We start from the raw sequence: 19333 nt of genomic DNA, 5'->3' as shown, positions 1-19333 counted from the left end.
TTGTTTAATTATAGTCTGCAAAACTCACAATGCCCTGAGGAGTGCCAGAAATTGCAACAATACAGAGAGATTGCTACACCTCAGCTGCAATCTAAAGGCTGCTCTGAAGCATAAACTAGTGGAAGTGGAGATAACATCAGAGTTCCCTATCACCTACCACCTTTCACTTCTTCCTCCCCTCCTCCTACTTTCTTACTCTGACTTCTGATCTGTTTTTTCCAGTCCTGAAGAAGGATCACAGCCCAAAACATCGACTGTTTATTAATTACCATAGATGCTGCCTGACCTACTGAGTTCCTCCAACATTTTATGTGTGTTGCCTTGGATTTTTGGTACTGGGAGATTTTCTCATGTTTCTAATTTTCTGTGAAGTCCCTCACATCCCACCACTAGCTCCTGGGTCTTCGGAGACACCATATTTCTCCTACCCCACTTTCCCTGAACACCCCAACCCTCCCCTTTCCTCAGACACTACCAACTCTCTTCCGCTCTCTGATCCTAGCTCTCATCTATGCCGGGTCTTCACATTTCCCTCTGAGGTTCCTCTTTCTGAGGAAGAACATTCTGTCCTCAGGGCCTCACCTTTGTCCTCCTGTGTCCGCACCTCAGTGAGTTCCGTGCCTGCCACGACGCTGAGATTTTCATCTGCTGCCTTCATCTCCATGCCTACTTCTTTGGCAAGGATTCTCTACCCCGTACTGATGACCCCTTCTCTCATCTTCAACCCTCCTCTTCTCACTGGACACCCTGTTCTGGTCTGCTTGCTCTGGATCTTTTTACTGATCATTGCCAATGGGACTTCAACCATCTCAACTCTACTGCCCTCTCCCTCCAATTCCAATCTTCCGAATGCCCTGCTCTCTACTGTCTCTGTACTAATCCAAACCTCAGTAATGAGATATCCTCCTTCATCAAAGAAAGGGGCCTTCCTTCCTCTGCCATCAACGCTGCCTCACCCACATCTCTTCCATTTCACACATGTCTGCCCTCACCCCATCCTCCTGCCACCACACCAGGGATAGGATTCCTCTTGTCCTCACCTCCCACTCCACCAGCCTTTCTGCCCAGCACATAATTCTCCGTAACTTCCGCCATCTCCAACGGGATCCCACCACCAACCACCTCTTTCCCCCACCCCTCTTTCTGCTTTCCATAATGATCGCTCCTTACATGACATCCCTTGTCCACCAAGCACCTCTTTCCCTCACCCCTCTTTCTGCTTTCCATAATGATCGCTCCCTATGTGACTCCCTTCTCCACTCATCCTTCCTCACTGATCTCCCTCCTGACACTTATCCTTGCAAGCGGAACGTTGCCCCTACACCTTCTCCCTCACTACCATTCAGGGCCCTAAATATCACTTCCAGGTGAGGCAACACTTCACCACTAAGTTTGTTAGGGTTATCTACTGTATCTGATGCTCCCGGTGTGGTCTTCTGTATATCTCCATCTGCCAGAAAAAGCAGGATCTCACAGCAGCCACCCATTTCAATTCTACCTCCAACATCATGGCATGAACATGGATTTCCTGAACTTCCAATAATTGACCCCCCCTTCACCATTCCCCATTCCTGTTTCCCTCTCTCTCCTATCACCTTACCCGCCCCCCCATCACTTCCCTCTGGTTCTCCTCCTCCTTCCCTCTCTTCCATGATCTTCTGTCCTCTCCTGTCAGATTCCCCCTCCTCCAACCCTTTACCTCTTTCCTCAATCGACTTCCCAGCGCTTCACCTCTCCTGGTTTCTCCTACCAACTACCGCATTGTACTTCTTCCTCCCCTCCCTCCACATTCTTACTCTGACTTCTCTTCTTATTTCCCAGTGCTGATGAACAATGGTCTTGACCCGAGATATTGACTGTTTGTTAACTTCCAGCCTCCAGTGTGTGTTGCTCCAACTTCCAGCCTCTGCTGGTTATCTGGTGCTTCAGATTTATTAAACTGGACAAAAGCTGGATCTGGTTCAGAGTTTCACTTCAACCAGAATTACTAGTTAAAAAAGATGCTTAGCTTACCACTCTGGTCACTATGACAATTGAAGACTCCAGGGAGAAAAGGAGAAGCTTTTGGGTGGTGGAGTTTATTTATTTATGTTTTTTATTGAGATACAGCATGAATGGGCTGTTCCAGCCCATGGAGCTGCGCTGCCCAACAATCCCCGATTTAATCCGAGCCTAATCGCCAGACAATTTACAATAACCCACCTGTGGGAGGAAACTGGAGCACCCAGAGGAAACCTATGTGGTCACAGGCAGAATGTACAAACTCCTTACAGACCGCGGCGGGAATTGAACCCAGATCACTAGCAGTGTAAAGCATTGTGCTAACCACTACACTACCATGCCACCTGTATGTAAGCACGTGGCACTGGGTTCGGACTGGACAAACCCAGCTCTAGTATTCATTGTTGTTAACTAGCTTACTTATACTCATTAGGATAGGAACTAACATGCACAGCAATTGCTGAGTAAGTGATGTGGCTGATGTTGGCAGCAGGATAATCTATATTAAATGGACTCTGCAGCAAAGCTAAAACAAACACCTCAGGGATTTCCTACTGTATGTTGGGCATCATTGTTGGGCAATAATGGGAACTTTTATTGAATGATCCAGCCCAGTGCCTGATAAAGGGCCTCGCTCTCCTTAATGCTCATCCTGTCAAGTTCATCCCAATGATAAGCACAAGAAAGTCTGCCGATGCTGGAAATCCAAAGCAACACACACAAAATGCTGGAGAATCTCAGCAGGTCAGGCATCATCTATGGACAGGAATAGACAGTCAACATTTTGGGCCGAGACATTTCTTCGGGACTGAAATGGAAGGGGGAAGACGGGCAGAGCAAATGCCAGAAGCAACCCATTGAGAAATCTTCAACAGCTTCCAACAAATCATACCCACAAGAGATTCTGCAAATGCTGGAAATTAACACTCAAACAAAATGCTGGTATACTCAGCAGGTCAGGCAGCATCTATGGAAATGAATAAACAGCCGACGTTTCGGACCTGTTGAGATCCTCCAACTTCCAAAAAAAAACTGCACGGCACCCAGAGGTGAGGGCTGCTAAAAGGTTTAAGAAAATGTTAGCGGTTGGCTCACTAATTCTGTAAGAACTCTGGCAACATTGCAGTGTTTACCAAAAGAGCATTTCAAAGTAGTTTGAATGGTTGCTGCTCAATAGTTGAGGAGAGAATGATGTTTCTGTGTCTTGAAAACAACGTCATCGTAAACTGTTGGCAGACACTCACCCAGGGAAGAGGTGAAAAAGAACTGGGAGACATCAGTGAGTGTTGTAAGGGAAAATACTGCATTAGCTATGAAGCATTGATTAATTCCTAAACAGACTGCACTCAAGAGTGAGGATTAGCTCTTTGAAAGGCCACAGATGTTCCGTGCATAGTCAATTAACTAAACAGGTGTCAGGCTGCACAGCACAATAGCAGGTAAGGACACTAACTGAATACAACACACACAAAATGCTGGAGGAACTAAACAGGCCAGGCAGCAACTGTGGAAATGAGTAAACATTCAACATTCGAGACCCTTCATCAGGACTGGAAAAAAGAAATGATAAATCAGACTAAGAAGATGGGAGAGGGGAGGAAGAAGTACGAGGTAGTAGGTGATAGGTGAAGTAACGAGCTGGGAAGTCAATTGGTGAAAGAGAAGGGGTACCTGATAGGAGAGGACAGAAGGCCATGGAAGGAAGGAAAAGGGAGAAGGAGCACCAGAGGGAGGTGATGGGCAGGTAAGGAGATAAGGTGAGAGAGGGAAATTGTAATGGGGTATGGTGAAGGAGGGCGGCAATTACCGGAAATTTGAGAACTCAATGTCCATGCCATCAGGTTGGAGGCTACCCAGATGGAATATAAGGTGTTGCTCCTCCAACCTGAGTGTGGCTTCATTTTTACAGTAGGGGAAGCCATAGACTGTCATGTTGGAATGGGAATGGGAAGTGGAATTGAAGTGGGTGGCCACTGGGAGATCCTGTTTTTCTGGTGAATGGAGTGTAGGTGCTTGGTGAAGCAGTCTCCCAATCTATATTGGGTCTCACCGATACACAGGAGGTCACACCAGGAGCACCAGATATAGTAGATGCAACACAGAGCATCATAGGAAGTCATTCCTGCCTGTGGCCATCAAACTCTACAACTCCTCCCTTGGAGGTCAGACACCCTGAGCCAATAGGTTGGTCCTGGACTTATTTCATAATTTACTGGCATAATTTACATATTACCATTTAACTATTTATGGTTTTATTACTATTTATTATTTATGGTGCAACTGTAATGAAAACCAATTTCCCCCAGGATCAATAAAGTATGACTATGACTATGACTATGACTATGAGATGACCCTAACAGACTCACATGAAAAGTGTCGTCTCACCTGGAAGGACTGTTTGGGGTCCTGAATGGTAGTGAGGGAGGAGGTGTAGGGGCTATTATAGCACTTGTTCTGCTTGCAAGGTTAAGTACCAGGAGGGAGATCTGTGGGGAGGGAAGAATGGACAAGGGAGTTGCGGAAAGCAGAAAGTGGGGAGGAGGAGAAGATGTGCTTGGTGGTGGGATCTCGTTGAAGATGGCAGAGAATTATGTGATGGATGTGGAGGCCGGTGGGGTGGTTGGTGAGGACAAGAGGAACACTATCCCTGGTGGGGTGGTGAGTGGATGGGGTGAAGGCAGATGTGTGTGAAATGGAAGAGAACCTGGTGAGGGCAGTGTTGATGGTGAAGGAAGGAAAGCCCCTTTCTTCTTCATGGACCTACCCATTCTCCTCCTTTGGTTGTCCTCCCCCTTCCCTTTCTTCCTTGGCCTTCTGTCCCCTCCTATCAGATTCCCCATCTCCAGCCCATTACTTCTTTCACAAATCGACCTCCCAGCTCTTTATTTCACTCTTCCCCTTCTCCCATTTTCACCTGTCACCTGCTACACTTCTTACTCTGACTTTTCATCTCTTTCTTCCAGTCCTGTTGAAGGGTTTCAGTCTGAAACATCAGCTGTACTCTTTTTCCATTGATGCTGCCTGACCTGCTGAATTCCTCCCGCATCCTGTGTATTGTTTTGAGTTCCAGCATCTGTACATTTTCTCTTGCTTGTGTTAACCGAATGATTCTGTGGCCATCAGAGTTCAGGCTTCAAACAGAGGGCACTTCACTTTGCCTTACCAAAGTTAGTACCTTTGGATTTTATTTATGGTGAGACTATAATGAAATCTGCTACTTGGTTTGAGAAAGATCTCCAGTTTTGTAGCAATTTTCACTAACTCATACTGTGCCAAAGAGCTTTAAAGCCAACAATGTGAAGTGTAAAAAAGCCAACTGTAAAGTGGGAAATAAAACAATCTAGCTGCATGGTGCAAACTTTCACAAAAAGCAATGTGATAATAAACCGGACAATCTGTTTTCAATACCATTGATGGAATAAAGGCAGTATCTCAAGGCAAGAGAAGATGTTCTGGCAATCTTAACCAAATTGCTGGCATATGCAAGGCTGTTACTTGGACTGTAACTACTTCGGGCCACGTAGGCTTCTTTGGAAAGGATATTTCTGCTGTGCAGTCCAGTCATAGCTTCCCTGCGGCCGATTCAATGTTCTTGGCTGTCAGTCCCCAGATGATCTGAACCAAAGTGAGTGTGCTGGTGCCTGAAAGAGCTGAGCAAGAGAACCTGGCTGTAATTGAGTCTGCAATCTCCAAATAATTCTCTACAAGCTGCAAGTCAAATCAAAGTTCAGCAACTAAGCCACACCTTTATTCTCAGACAAGAGAAAACCTGCAGATGACGGAAATCCAAGCAACCCACACAAAATACTGGAGGAACTCAGCAGGCCAGGCAGCATCTTTGGAAAAGAGTAAACAGTCGACGTTTCGGGCCAAGACCCTTCCTGATAAAACGTTGACTGTTTACTCTTTTCCATAGATGCTGCCTGGCCTGCTGAGTTCCTCCAGCATTTTGAGCGTGTTGCTCACCTTTATTCTTTTAGAATTTGGGCATCACTATCAGCAGGATTTTTGCCCAGTGTTAATTATCCTTAGTAAGGTGTGGTGAGCTGTCTTCTTGAACCATAGCCGTCTTTCTGCCAAAGGTTCTCCCATGATGCTCCCTGATGGGAGGTCCTGATTTAGAAAAGAAGAACTTTGCTCCATGTAAATCACAATGAAAAAAACTATTGATCCTATGTTTTGAATATGACCTCAGAATGTCTCAAGCCATTCTACAGGTTTTCCACAGCCCCTCACATAGCAAGAACCTACCTTGGCCTTAAAATATTCAAAGATTCTGCATCCTTTGCCCTTTGAGAGAGACAGTTTCAAACATTCACAATCCTCAGAGAAAAAACTGCCTCACCTCCATCTAAAACAAGCTCTTCATTTACCACCACAAGAGGAAACATCCTCTCTACCTTCATCCTGCCAAAGTCCATCAGGATTTAATGTATTTAAATCAGGTCCTCTCTCACTTTCTAAACTCCTAGATTCACTAAGCTGGTTCTTCTTATGACAACCCATCCATTCCAGGTATCAATCTTGTAAACCTCCTTTGATTGCATCCAACACATTTGAAGTTCTAAGTTCAAGGTAAATTTATTATCAAAGTACATTTATGTCATCATATACAACCCTGAGATTCAATTGCTTGTAAGCATACTCAGTAAATCCATTGTAGAATAAAAACCATAACTGAATCAATGAAAGACTGCATCAACTTTGGCATTCAACCACTGTGCAAAAGGCAACAAACTGTGCAAATACTAAAAGAAAGGGACATTAATATAAATAAATGAGCAGTAAGTGTCAAGAACATGAGGTGAAGTGTCCTTGAAAGAAAGTCCATAGGCTGTGGGAACATTTCAATGATGGGGCAAGTGAAGTTGAGTGAAGTTTACATCCTCTTTTAAGTAAGGAGACCGATTTTTGAGATGTGGTTTCAGCCGTGGCCCATATAACAGAAGCAAACCTCCCTGCTTTTGCCGCCCATTCTCTAGCAATATACAATAACTTTTTATCTAGCATTTCTAGCTACTCACAGAGCCTGTGTGCTAGCCTTTTTCATTTGGTATTGGTTTATTGATAATGGTTTATTATCTTCACTTATAGAGATACAGTAAAAAGCCTTCGGCTGAATGCTAACTGGACAGATGATTCCGTACTTGTCCAAAGCAGTAGTGAAAAGGAGAGCAGAATGCAGTATAGAGTGTTACAGTCACAGAAAAAGTGCAACACGGGTAGGCAAGTAAACTCCGAGAGTCACAATGAGGCGAACTTGGAAATCAGAGTTGAAGAATTCACCTTTTAGCATGCTAGGGGTCAGTTCAACAGCCTGACAGCAGCAGGATACAAGCTGTTCTTGAGTCCTGTGGTACGTCCTCTCAAGCTTTTGCATCTCATCCCACAGCTTGGCGTTCTCTCATCACTTACATGACATAGATTATTTTGCCTGCCAAAATGGACAATTCCACATTTTCCCACATTATAGTCCACGTGCCTGGTCTTTGCTCACTCATTTATCTATATCCATCTGTTACTTCCTTCAGGCCTCTTCAAACTTACCTTATATACTGCTTCATCAGCACATTTAGCAACTCAGTCACTTCATCTAAGTCACTTATGTCATCTTCACGAAGTTGAGGTGCCAGCAGCAATCCTTTGTTCCATTTTGCAAACCAGGGAAGGACCTATTTATGCCTCACACACGAAAAATGTTGGTGAACGCAGCAGGCCAGGCAGCATCTATAGGAAGAGGTACAGTCAACGTTTCGGGCCGGGACCCTTGGTCAGGACTAACTGAAGGAGGAGATAGTAAGAGATTTGAAAGTGGGAGGGGGAGGGGGAGATCCAAAATGATAGGAGAAGACAGGAGGGGAGGGGTGGATCTTGTGGTGAACTATGTATATATTGTTGTAACTGGGTTACCTGTCTGGACACGCCCCTCCGCTGACTGCTCCTGTGGCTTCTCCCACAGACCCCTGAATAAAGGCGATCGTGTCACTGCTCCTCCCTCAGTCCAGGACAGATACTCAGCTTGGACGTAGGTCCATTTACTGTTAATAAAAGGCTTTCAGTATTTACTCTACTTCCAGTCTTTTGGAGTAATTGATAGTGCATCAGATCTAAAAGCTGGAAAGTTGATTGGCAAAAGGGATACCAGACTGGAGAAGGGGGAGGATCATGGGATGGGAAGCCTAGGGGGAGAGAGAAGGGAGGAGGGGAGCCCAGAGAGTGGAGAGCAGGCAAGGAGTTACATTTTTTGAGTGTGTTGCTTGAATTTCCAGCATCTGCAGATTTCCTCGTGTCTGCCTATTTATGCCCATTCTCTCTTCCCTGTTAACCCTGAAAACTTCTATTTACACCAATTTATTATTTCATATGCTATGAACTATTTTGTCTCCCCCTGCTACAGTTGCTTGCCAAAAGCCTCCTGGATACCTGTCTAATACGTGCACCAGCTCCTCTTGATCCACAGCAAAGTAAAACAAAGCTGTGATGGTGATATGGAACACAAGGCAGCCAGCTCCACAAGCAGCAATGGGGTCATCTATTTCAGTCATGTTGGTTGTGGAATAATTTTCAGTCAACATTCTATTAACCTCCATTCTTTGGTGAGACAGTTCTAAGGGATTTTTAATATCCATTTTGGAAAGCAGTTGTCCCTCACTGGACAATTAGTAATCAGCTGCAGAAGCCCTGGTGTTTTTTTTCTATATATCTAAATCTCAGGGATGTTCACAAGTTCAGGATAGATTGTGAATCAAACATGTTTTCGTTCCCTTTTATAATCTGCCAGATATAGTTTATCAATATTTTTTTAACTTACTTGTCACCTCTGCGTGACACTTACCTTGGGGCCTGTGTGATAAGCATTTTCAAGCTTGCAAAGTCTCCCTTAGCAGCTGCATAGTGTGCTGGTACTGCCCCGCTGTCCGTCTCCAGCATGGGATCGCACCCTGCCTGCAGCAGCCACCGCACCACTTCTGATTGGCTAAACCGAGCCGCTAGGTGCAGAACATTTGCACCATGGTCATCCCGGTCCTAAACATGAAATATTTTGCTGTAGATCTTTTGCAGAAAAAAAGGACATAGTTGAACGAATAAAATGACTGTTCACATGTTTGCAGGTAAATCTCGTGTCTGCTAGCTCTTCAGAGTTCTCATAGAATAGGTTTGGTCAACTTCAATCCCAACCAATAGCATTTTAGGAGCTACTGTACACAATGACAAATTGTATGTATGGATTGTGCAGTTTAACAGGAACCATACATGATATACCAGTGATATCCATGACCTGTGTTTTGGATATATGTTCTTTAAAACGTCCAGGAATAGGTATCATCTACTGAATATTAAGAAAGGAAATGCGACAGGAATTTGAAAATAAAAAGCATAAGGGCTAAAGAAGGGAGCCGGTCTTTTTAAGTTCTGTGCAAAAGTGTTGCAAAGGAACAACAAACTAGCATGTAGAGGTTCAAAGGTTCAGTTATTATCAAAATATACAACTCTGAAGTTCTTTTTCAGATAGCCATGAATCCAAGAAAGACAACATGATCATCAACCCCCTAATCCCTCCTCCCAGTACAAAAAAGCAAACAAAAACAGAACAGGCACATCGAACACCACCACCCCCACAAGCTGCCCACACAAAAAAACAGGAAAGATCAGGTGAAAAACACAGAATACAAAAAACAACAAGACTGAAATAAGGCCACAGTCCAAGTCCAAGTCCACATCCACAGTGCAGAAAACCTGAGCACCGTTCCCCCTCTCTGTAGCAGAGTGATCTCACCAATGTTTAAAAAAATCATAGAGTCTTAGAAAAGTACAGAACAGAAACAGGCCCTTCAGTCCATCTAGTCTGTGCTGAACCATTTAAACTGTCTACTTCCAATGGCCTACACCGAGGCCATATCCCTGCTTTCCATGTACCAATCCAAACTTCTCTTAAACTTTGAAGTCAAGCTCGCCGGCACCACTTCTACTGGAAGCTAGTTCTACACTCTCATGAACCTCTGAATGAAGTTTCCCTTCACCTTCCCCTTAAACTTTTCATCTTTCACCCTTAACCCATGGCCTCTTATTGTAGTCCCAGTGGAAAAACCCTGCTTGCATTTTTCCTATCAATACCCCTCATAATTTTGTATATCTCTATCAAATCTCCTCTCAATCTTCTACCCTTTCTAACTGTGATGCCACTTTCAATGAATTATGGACCTGTATTCCCAGATTCTTTTGTTATTCCAAACTCCTCAGTGTCCTACCGTTCTCTGTGTAACACCCATTCTGGTTGGTCCTTCCCCACTGTCCACTGCATCCCTAATCATGGTGTCGTCCATAAACTTGCTGGCCCATTTAACCACATTATCATCCAGATCATTAATATAGATGACAATCAACAATCCCTGCTGCACTCCTCTGGTCACAGGTTTCCAGTCAGAGAGGGAAACATCTACCACCACTCTCTGGTTTCTCCAACAAAGCCAATGTTTAGTCCAATTTACTGCCTCATCTTGCACGCCAAGCGGCTCAACCTTCTTGACCAACCTCCCATGCGGGACCTGGTCAAATGCCTTGCTAAAATCCATGTAGTTAACATCCACTGCCTTGCCTTCATCAACTTTCCTGGTAACTTCCACAAAAACTCAGTAAGATTGGTTAGACATGGCGCCATGCACAAAGCCATGTTGACTCCCTTTAATCAGTCTATGTCCAAATACTTGTATATCCAGACCCTCAGAATACCTACCAGTAACTTTCCCACTACTGATGTCAGGCCCAACAGCCTATAATTTCCTGGTTTATTTTTAGAACCTTTGTGAACAGTGGAACAACATTGGCTATCTTTCAGTCCTCTGGTACCACATCTGTCAGTAAAGACAACTTAATTATCTCTGCAGGAGCCCTGGCAGTTTCTACACTTGCCTTCTGCAGGGTTCAAGGAACACTTTAGCAGGCCTTGGGGATTAATCCATCCCTAATTTGCCTCAGGACAGCAAACACCTCCTCCTCTGTAATCTGTAAAGGTTCCATGAAGTTGATGCTGCTTTGCCTCACTTCTAAGAACTCTGTATCCATCTCCTGAGTAAATACAGGTGTAAAAACATATTTAAGATCTCCCCCATCTATTGGCTTCTCACGTGGATTACCATTCTGATCTTCTAGAGGACCAATTTTCTTCCTTGCAAGCCTTTTGTTCTTGAAATATCTGTAGAATCCCTTAGCATTCTCCTTCACCCTGTCTTCTAGGGCAACCTCATGCCTTCTTTTAGTCTTCTTGATGTCTTTCTCAAGTGTTCTCTTGCATTTCTTACACTCCATAAGCACTTCATTTGTTCCTACCTACCTAAAGCTGCTATGCACCTCCTCTTTTTTCTCGACCAAGGCCTCAATATCTCTTGAAAACTAAGGTTCCCTACACTTGTTATCTTCACCCTTTATTCTGACAGGCATACACATTTTGGACTCTTTCGAAGGCCTCCCACTTACCAAATACACTTTTGCCAGAAAACAGCCTGTCCCAATCCACACTTGACAGATCCTTTCTGATACCATCAAAATTGGCCTTTTTCCAATTTAGAATCTTAATCCACAGACCTGCTAGACCTGCTTTTTTCCATATTTACTATGAAACTAAAGGCATTGTGATCACTAGATGCAAACTGTTCACCCACACAAACTTCTGTCACCTGCCCTGTCTCATTCTCTAATAGTAGATTAAGTATCGCACACTCTCTCATTGGGATTTCTAAGCACTGATTAAGGAAACTTCCCTGAACACATTTGACAAATTCCACCCATCTAGTCCTTTTACAGTATGGAAGTCCCAGTTAATGTGTGCAAAGTTAAAATTGCCTACTGAACAACCTTATGTTTCTTGTAACAGTCTGTAACCTCTCTGCAAATTTGTTCCACCAAATCCCTCAGACTGTTAGGTGGTCTGTCAAACAGCCCTCTTATTAGGTCGTACCTTTCTGATTTCTCACTTCCACGCATAACAACTCACTAGATGAGTTCTCCAGTTTGTCCTGATGAAGCACTGCCATGACATTTCCCTAACTGGTAACATCACTCCTCCCACTTTAATCCATCCCACTCTGTTGTGTCTAAGACAATAGCACCCCAGAATATTGAGCTGCCAGTCCTGCCCCTCCTGCAACCAAGTCTCACTAATGGCTACAATGTCATGATTCCAGGTGTTGATCCATGCCCTAAGTTCTTCTGTCTTCCTGCGATACTTCCTGTATTGAAATATATGCAGCTCGGGACACTAGTTGCACCATGCTCAACCATTTGACTCCTAACTCCAGCACATCACACAAACCAATCTTCCATCCTTGGACTCACTTTACACTGCATGCTGTTGGAGCAGTGCTGCCAGGATAATCAAGGACACGACCCACCCAGCCAACACACTTTTCGTCCCTCTTCCCTCCAGGAGAAGGTTCAGGAGCTTGAAGACTTGTACGGTCAGATTTAGGAACATCTTCTTTCCAACTGTGATAAGACTGCTGAACGGATCCTGACCCGGATCTGGGCTGTACCCTCCAAATATCCGGACCTACCTCTCGGTTTTTTGCACTACCTTACTTTCCCTTTTCTATTTTCTATTTATGATTTGTAATTTAAATTGTCATTATATTTACTATCAATTTGTACTCCAGGGAGTGCGAAGTGCAGAATCAAATATTGCTGTGATGATTGTACGCTCCAGTATCAATTATTTGGCGACAATAAAGTAAAGTAAGTATAAGTAACTTGGTCAAAAGTCATACCCACATCTGCCTCCACAACCTCTCCACTATCTATGCTAGCACTCTGGTTCCCATCTCCCTACAATTCTAGTTTAAACCCCACCGTGCAGCAGTAACAAACATACCTGCTATGATCCCCCTCCAGTTCAGGTGCAAACTATCCCTTCCGTACAGGTCCCAGCTTCCCTGGAAGAGAGACCAATGATCCAAAAATCTTATGCCCTCTCTCCTACGCCAACTCCTTAGCTACATATTAAATTGAATAACCTTCCTATTTCTGGCCTCACTAGCACGTGGCACAGGAAACAATCCTGAGATCACAATTCTGGAAGTCCTACCCCTTAACTTAGCACCTAACTCACTTTACAGAACCTTGTCACACTTCCTACCCGTGTCATTGGTACATAGACGGACCAGGGCCTCTGGCTGTTCATTCTCCCACTTAAGAATGTTAAGGACCCAATCTGAAATGTCCCAAACTCTGGCGACTGGGAGCAAAATACCATTTGGGAATCTCAATCTCACCCACGGAACCTCCTTTCTGTTCCCCGAACTAACAAATCCCCTGTCTCCCCAGCTTGTCTCTTCTTCCTCCTTTCCTTCTGAGTTGCGGAGTCAGACTCAGTGCCAGAGACCTGACCGCTGGGATTTTCCTCTGTTATGTCATCACCCCCAACAGCATCCTGTTGTTGAGGGGGATGGCCACAGGGGCACTTTGTACTGGCTCTTTACCCCATTCCCCTTCCTGACTGTCACCCAGTTTCCCACGTCCTGCATGAGGGAAAGCACACATCCACAAACGTCTTATCATTCGAAGTAGCAATAACATATCCTATGGAGAGAGTAGCTCACTGGGTCTCCTTTGTGTCAGATACTGGTGAAGTTCCTGAGACAATGCTTGACATGTTAGAAGGTGTAAATGGATTATGTCAGAAATTATCAGAGGAAGGCAGCATTTGGGATCTAACATGTTCCTTATAATATTTCCGAATAGAATTCACCAACATACACAGAATACTGGAGGAATTCAGTGGGTCAGGCAGCTTCTGTGGAGGAAAATGAACAGTCAATGTTTTGGGCTGAGAGTAGGGGGAGGTGGTGGAGGATGAGCTGGTGGGTCATAGATGAAGCCAGGTTGGGGGGAAGGGGGGAAGTAGGTACCTGGGGTGGGATGTTCATGCAGGAGTTTTTCACTAAGCATTGTCCAGGCCTGCCTTAAGTATTGTGCACTGCTGTGGTTATAATTATATAAGAAAGGTGCTGGGGCATTGAAAAGGATATGGCAAAGGACAAATAAGATAAGAGCACTGAGTCATGAAACGACAGGTCATGCAATGCAACATATTACTGCTCAAGATTATTATGCATACTTTCACTGAGAATGAATATGATGGGCCGAATGCTCTCATTCTGTGCCATAACCTTCAATGTGGGGTGGCAGGGTGGCGTAGTGGTTAGCACAACGCTTTACGGTTCCAGCGACGAGAGTTCAATTCCCACAGCTGCCCGTGGGGAGTTTGGACGTTTTCCCAGGCGCCCCGGTTCCCTCCCACGCTCCAAGGACGCATCAGTTGGCAGGTTAATTGGTCATTGTAAATTGTCCCGTGATTAGGCTAGGGTTAAGTCTGGGCGTCGTGGCTCGGAGGGCCAGAAGGACCTATTCCACGATGTATGTCGATAATAAAATAATAATAAAAATAATTTGTAAACAGTGACTGAGATATACTCAGTTCAAACAATTTTCAAAACATTTCCTAGCTTAAAGCAGTGCTGTAAAGTTGTTGAATATGGTTTTATAATTTTATTCCCAGGGTATATGTATCACTGACAAGAAAAATATATTTCTGCCCAATACTGAACACTCGTTAGAATCTGTTGATAGACATAGCATCAGTGGTGTTGGAACTTGATTCACTGACACTGAAGGAAATCTAAGTCATACACACTTTTGACCCAACTGGTGCACGATGACCAACAGTCACCCTCTTACACCAAACCTGTACTCATCTCATTTTATTCTCTCCAGAGTTCCATCAAATCCCCTCACATTCTACCACACACCTATACACTTGGACCAAGTTACAGTTGAAAATTGACGGAGTAACCCAGATATATTTGGGATGCTGTAACACCTGGATAAAACTCATGTGGTCATAAGGAGAACAAATAAGATCCATACAGACAATACCCAAGTGCAGGATCAAACCGGGGTTACTAGAGCTCTGAAACCACGGTCATTAGCTTTAAGGCAGCGAAACAACAATACAGGGACAAGATTCAGACTCAGCTTTCCGCCAACAACACACACAGCTTATGGCAAGGTCTGCACACCATTGGAGACTTCAAAGCTAAACGCAATGGAGTTTCCAACATCAATGTCTCTCTTTTTCACGCCTGATTCGATGCCACCAATACTGAGCCCCTGAGGAGACCTGCAGATGATGCGACTGGCACCTTGGTCATCTCTGAGGCTGAAGTACACGGGTGTTTCCAACAGGTGGACAGTCGCAAGGCTATAGGACCGGACGGCATCCCAGGGCGAGTACTCAGAGTGTGCATGGCACAACTGGCAGGTGTGTTTACAGACATTTTGAATCTCTCCCTCTCCCAGTGTAGCGTGCCCTCCTGCTTCAAAACATCCACCATTGTCCCTGTACTTAAAAAGACCAATGTAACATGTCTGAACGACTGGCATCCTATCACACTCACCTCAATAATAAGCAAATGCTTTGAGAGACTGGTCAAGGACTACATCTGCAGCATGCTACCACCCACACTGGACCCCCTACAATTCCCCTACCGACACAACTGATCAACAGACGATGCAACAGCCACAGCTCTACACACTGTCCTTACACACCTAGAGAAGTGGGATGCTTATGTGAGAATGCTGTTCTTGGACTACAGTTCAGCATTCAACACCATAATTCCCTCCAGGCCTTCACCCTGCCTTGTGCAGCTGGATTCTGGACTTCCTGTCAGTTCGCCAGCAGGTTGTAAGAGTGGGCTCCCTCACCTCTGCCCCTCTGACCCTCAACACAGGTGCCCCTCAGGGCTGTGTACTAAGCCCCCTCCTTTACTCTCTGTATACCCATGACTGTATCGCCACCCACAGCTCCAATCAGCTAATTAAATTTGCTGACAACACTACATTGATTGGCCTTATCTCAGACAATAACGAGGTGGCCTACATGGAAGAAGTCATCTCTCTGACACAGTGGTGTCAAGAAAACAACCTCTCCCTCAATATCGCAAAAACAAAGAAGCTGGTTGTGGATTACAGGAGGAATGGAGACAGGCTAACCTCTATAGACATCAATGGATCTGGGGTTGAGAGGGTGAACAGCTTTAAGTTCTTCAGCATAAACATCACCAAGAATCTCACATGGCCTGTTAATGCTGGCTGTGTGGTGAAAAAGGCATAACAGCACCTCTTTCACCTCAGACAGTTGAAGAAGTTTAGCATGGCTCCCCCAGATTCTAAGAACTTTCTACAGGGGCACAATTGAGAGCATCCTGACTGGCTGCATCACTGCCTGGTATGGGAACTGTACTTCCCTCAATCACAGGACTCTGTAGAGAGTGGTGCGGACAGCCCAGCGCATCTGTAGTTGTGAACTTCCCATGATTCAGGACATTTACAAAGAGAGGTGTGTAAAAAGGGCCCGGAGGATCATTGGAGACCTGAGTTACCCCAACCACAAACTGTTCCAGCTGCTAACATCTGGGAAGTGGTATTGCAGCTTAAAAGCCAGGACAAACAGGCTCCAGGACAGCTTCTTCCACCAGGCCTTCAGACTGCTTAATTCATGGTAACACAACTGTGTTTCTGTTATATTGTCTATCCTGTTGTACATAATATTTATTATAAATTACTTATAATTGCACATTTAGACGGAGACTTAACGTAAATATTTTTACTCCTCATGTATATGAAGGATGTAAGTAATAAAGTCAATTCAATTCATAAGTCTTGAATTATCAAAGACTCTGCTCTTTAGTGTAAATATTTCCATTGTTTGTATCTTCTCTTCATGACTCAGTGCTAATACCTGATTTGTCCTTTGCTATATCCTTTTCAAAGCCTCGGGATGTCTCTTGTATAATAATAGCCAGAGCAGGGTACAGTACTTCAGGTAGACCTGGACAATGCTTGTGCAAAACTCTTGCACACATAGTGCTGATGGCTTCACTGACTAATTTACCAGTGCCCCTACATTCCTCTCCTGGGATACTGTTTCCAATTTCATAACATTTCACTTGACTTTAACAATTATCACCCACAAGCCTATCTCCTCAGTTTTTATACACGTCTATATTTTTTCTCTGCCATTTGCTGTCCTGACAACCTGATGGCAGGAACATCAATTTCTCTAACTTCTGACAACCACTCCACCACCCTTTTCCCTTAACTCTATGGCCCCATTATACCTCCTCTTTCTCATCTCCATCCCTCAGAACCTGTCCATCAGCTTCACTGTCCTCCCTCTGCTTCCCTGCCTCTTTCCTTCATTCCACAGTCTATTGTCCTTCCCTATCAGCTTCCTTCTTCTTCAGCCCTTTGCCTTCCCAACCTACCACAGCCCAGCTTCTTACATTATTCCCTTCCCTCTCCCTCACCTGGATTCCTCTGTGATCCAGCAGCTCATTCTCCATCTCCTCCCCAGCTCTCAGCCCAGTACGATGACTGTTCATTTTCCTCCACAGAAGCTGCAGGCCCGCTGTCCCGCCAATATTCTGTGTATGTTGATGAATTCTGTTTAGGAATATTATAAGCAGCACCGGCCATACTCTTGATCCATAATAGGTCCCAAATGCTTCCTTCCTTTAATAATTTCTGACATAATCCAATGATACTTTCTAACATGTCGAGCATTGACTTGAAAACTTGACTGGTATCTAACACAAAAAGACCCAATGAGCTACTGTCTCAGAGTGTGTTATTGCTACTCAGAACTATAGGACGTGTGCCGATGTGTCCTTTCCCTCATGTGCTCGTTCTCTATTCCTTTACAGCACTTTTGCACATAACTCAAAGAAATGGCCCGTTTCATTTTCCTTTGTGCTTTTTATTTAAAAGTCAATACCTATTCTCAGATATTCTAAAGAACATATATTCAAAACACAGGTCATGGACATCACTGGTATGGTTCCTGTTAAACTCCTGCATGATCCATGCATGCAATTTGTCATTGTATACAGTAGCTCCTAAAATGTTATACTGCATAAACATAAACAGCTTCTTTGTGCAGCCTGCATATATTTCATTTTCCCTGTGTACCAACTGAATGTCAATGTCGTTTAGTCCCTTACAAGTCTGCTTGCAATGTGCATATTTACCTCATGTATATTTCTACTGTGCCTGTATAACTCATGTATGTAATCTAGCATTAATATTTGATTTCCTGCATACTACAGGGTGACACTATATAGTCCCGATCGGTGTACTGGCTCTGAAAACATTAGGCGTTAAAGAAATACAATTTCTTAATTATATTTAAGAAATGTATAAAGTTCATGTTTTCTTTCTGTATGAAAATGTACAGTCCCTGTCTAACTCCCATTATATATGTTTTCTTCCTGGATTACTCAGTACATTTTATTATTTTATTCTCAGTATTTTAGAGCTTCTGACTTCAGTTTACAGCTCGGAACACGGTCGTCTTAGCTCCGACAATTGATCATGTTTTGTTGCCGTGATAAACTACCAAGTGTTGCTTTGCCTCCTTACTTTCTGTGACATCAGGCAAGGTGAGACTCCCACATCGCTGTGCAGTTTGTGTAGCATCGCTGACTTTCACCTACCTGAATGTCACAGCCGCCAGCACTGGTCAGCCACTGCAGCGCCTTTAAGTTCCCGGTGGCAGCAGCGTCGTGGGTGGGAGTTGCTCCATTTTTGGCCCTCTTGTTCGCTGACAACTTCGCCTGGGTGATGAGGAATTTTAAGCAGTCCAGCTGGCCGGCCCTGGCTGCGTGATGGACCGGGGAGGCGCCCAGGTGATCCTCGATGTTCCCATTCAGTCGGCCACTGGCGTCCAGGCTCTTCAGCGTTTCTAGGTCCCCGTCCTTCGCGGCGAGCAGGCACGGGTGAGGAACCATCTCGGTGTGCGATAGTGAACCATTTGTCCTGCTGTGCCAAGGTCAGAGCTGGCTTCTGTCAGCACGCTGTTACAGGCGAGCTCAGTTACCGATCAGGTGCAGTCATGCAGTGAGGTTAATGCTCAGCCTGCATTAGAGATAATTACTCTGAAGCTGGGCCACCTCCTGACCTTCATCTCCGACCATCTGCCAGACGACTGAAAGATGAACTAATAAACTGTTTTCTTTTGAGAGCTGAAAGGATAGTTGCTTTTCTGCACTGTCATGTATCACATTTCTCCTCCTGCCCCATGGGAGCAGGTCGTAGAGTCATAGAGCATGCAGACAGGCTGTTCGGCCCAAATGGCCCATACCGGCCATTGCTTACTCGAACGAGCCCTATTTGGCCCATATTACTCTAAATCAGCCCTATCCATGAATCCATCTGTGTTTTAAACATTGTAATTATATCCATCTCCTCTCCTTCCTCTGGCAGCTCATTCCCTATATCCACC

The 19333-nt window shown here is 44.6% G+C and overlaps 1 protein-coding gene across 1 annotated transcript in view; it reads right to left on the bottom strand.

Moving 5' to 3' along the window:
- The window catches only part of LOC134345962 (espin-like protein), a 105848-nt gene extending 86800 nt beyond the window's left edge, over positions 1-19048 (bottom strand). Inside the window, exons 1-2 of the mRNA XM_063047306.1 lie at positions 18546-19048; positions 8837-9027 (exon numbers count right to left, since the gene is read on the bottom strand). Coding sequence (XP_062903376.1) covers positions 8837-9027; positions 18546-18839 — 485 coding nt within the window. The 5' untranslated portion in view covers positions 18840-19048. The remainder of the gene's footprint in view (positions 1-8836; positions 9028-18545) is intronic.
- Positions 19049-19333: the final 285 nt, after the last annotated feature.

Source organism: Mobula hypostoma, chromosome 4 (assembly GCF_963921235.1).
Source record: "Mobula hypostoma chromosome 4, sMobHyp1.1, whole genome shotgun sequence".
NCBI lineage: Eukaryota > Metazoa > Chordata > Chondrichthyes > Myliobatiformes > Myliobatidae > Mobula > Mobula hypostoma.
The sequence above is the reverse complement of the archived record's forward strand: the minus strand, read 5'-3'. Positions and strand labels throughout refer to the sequence as shown.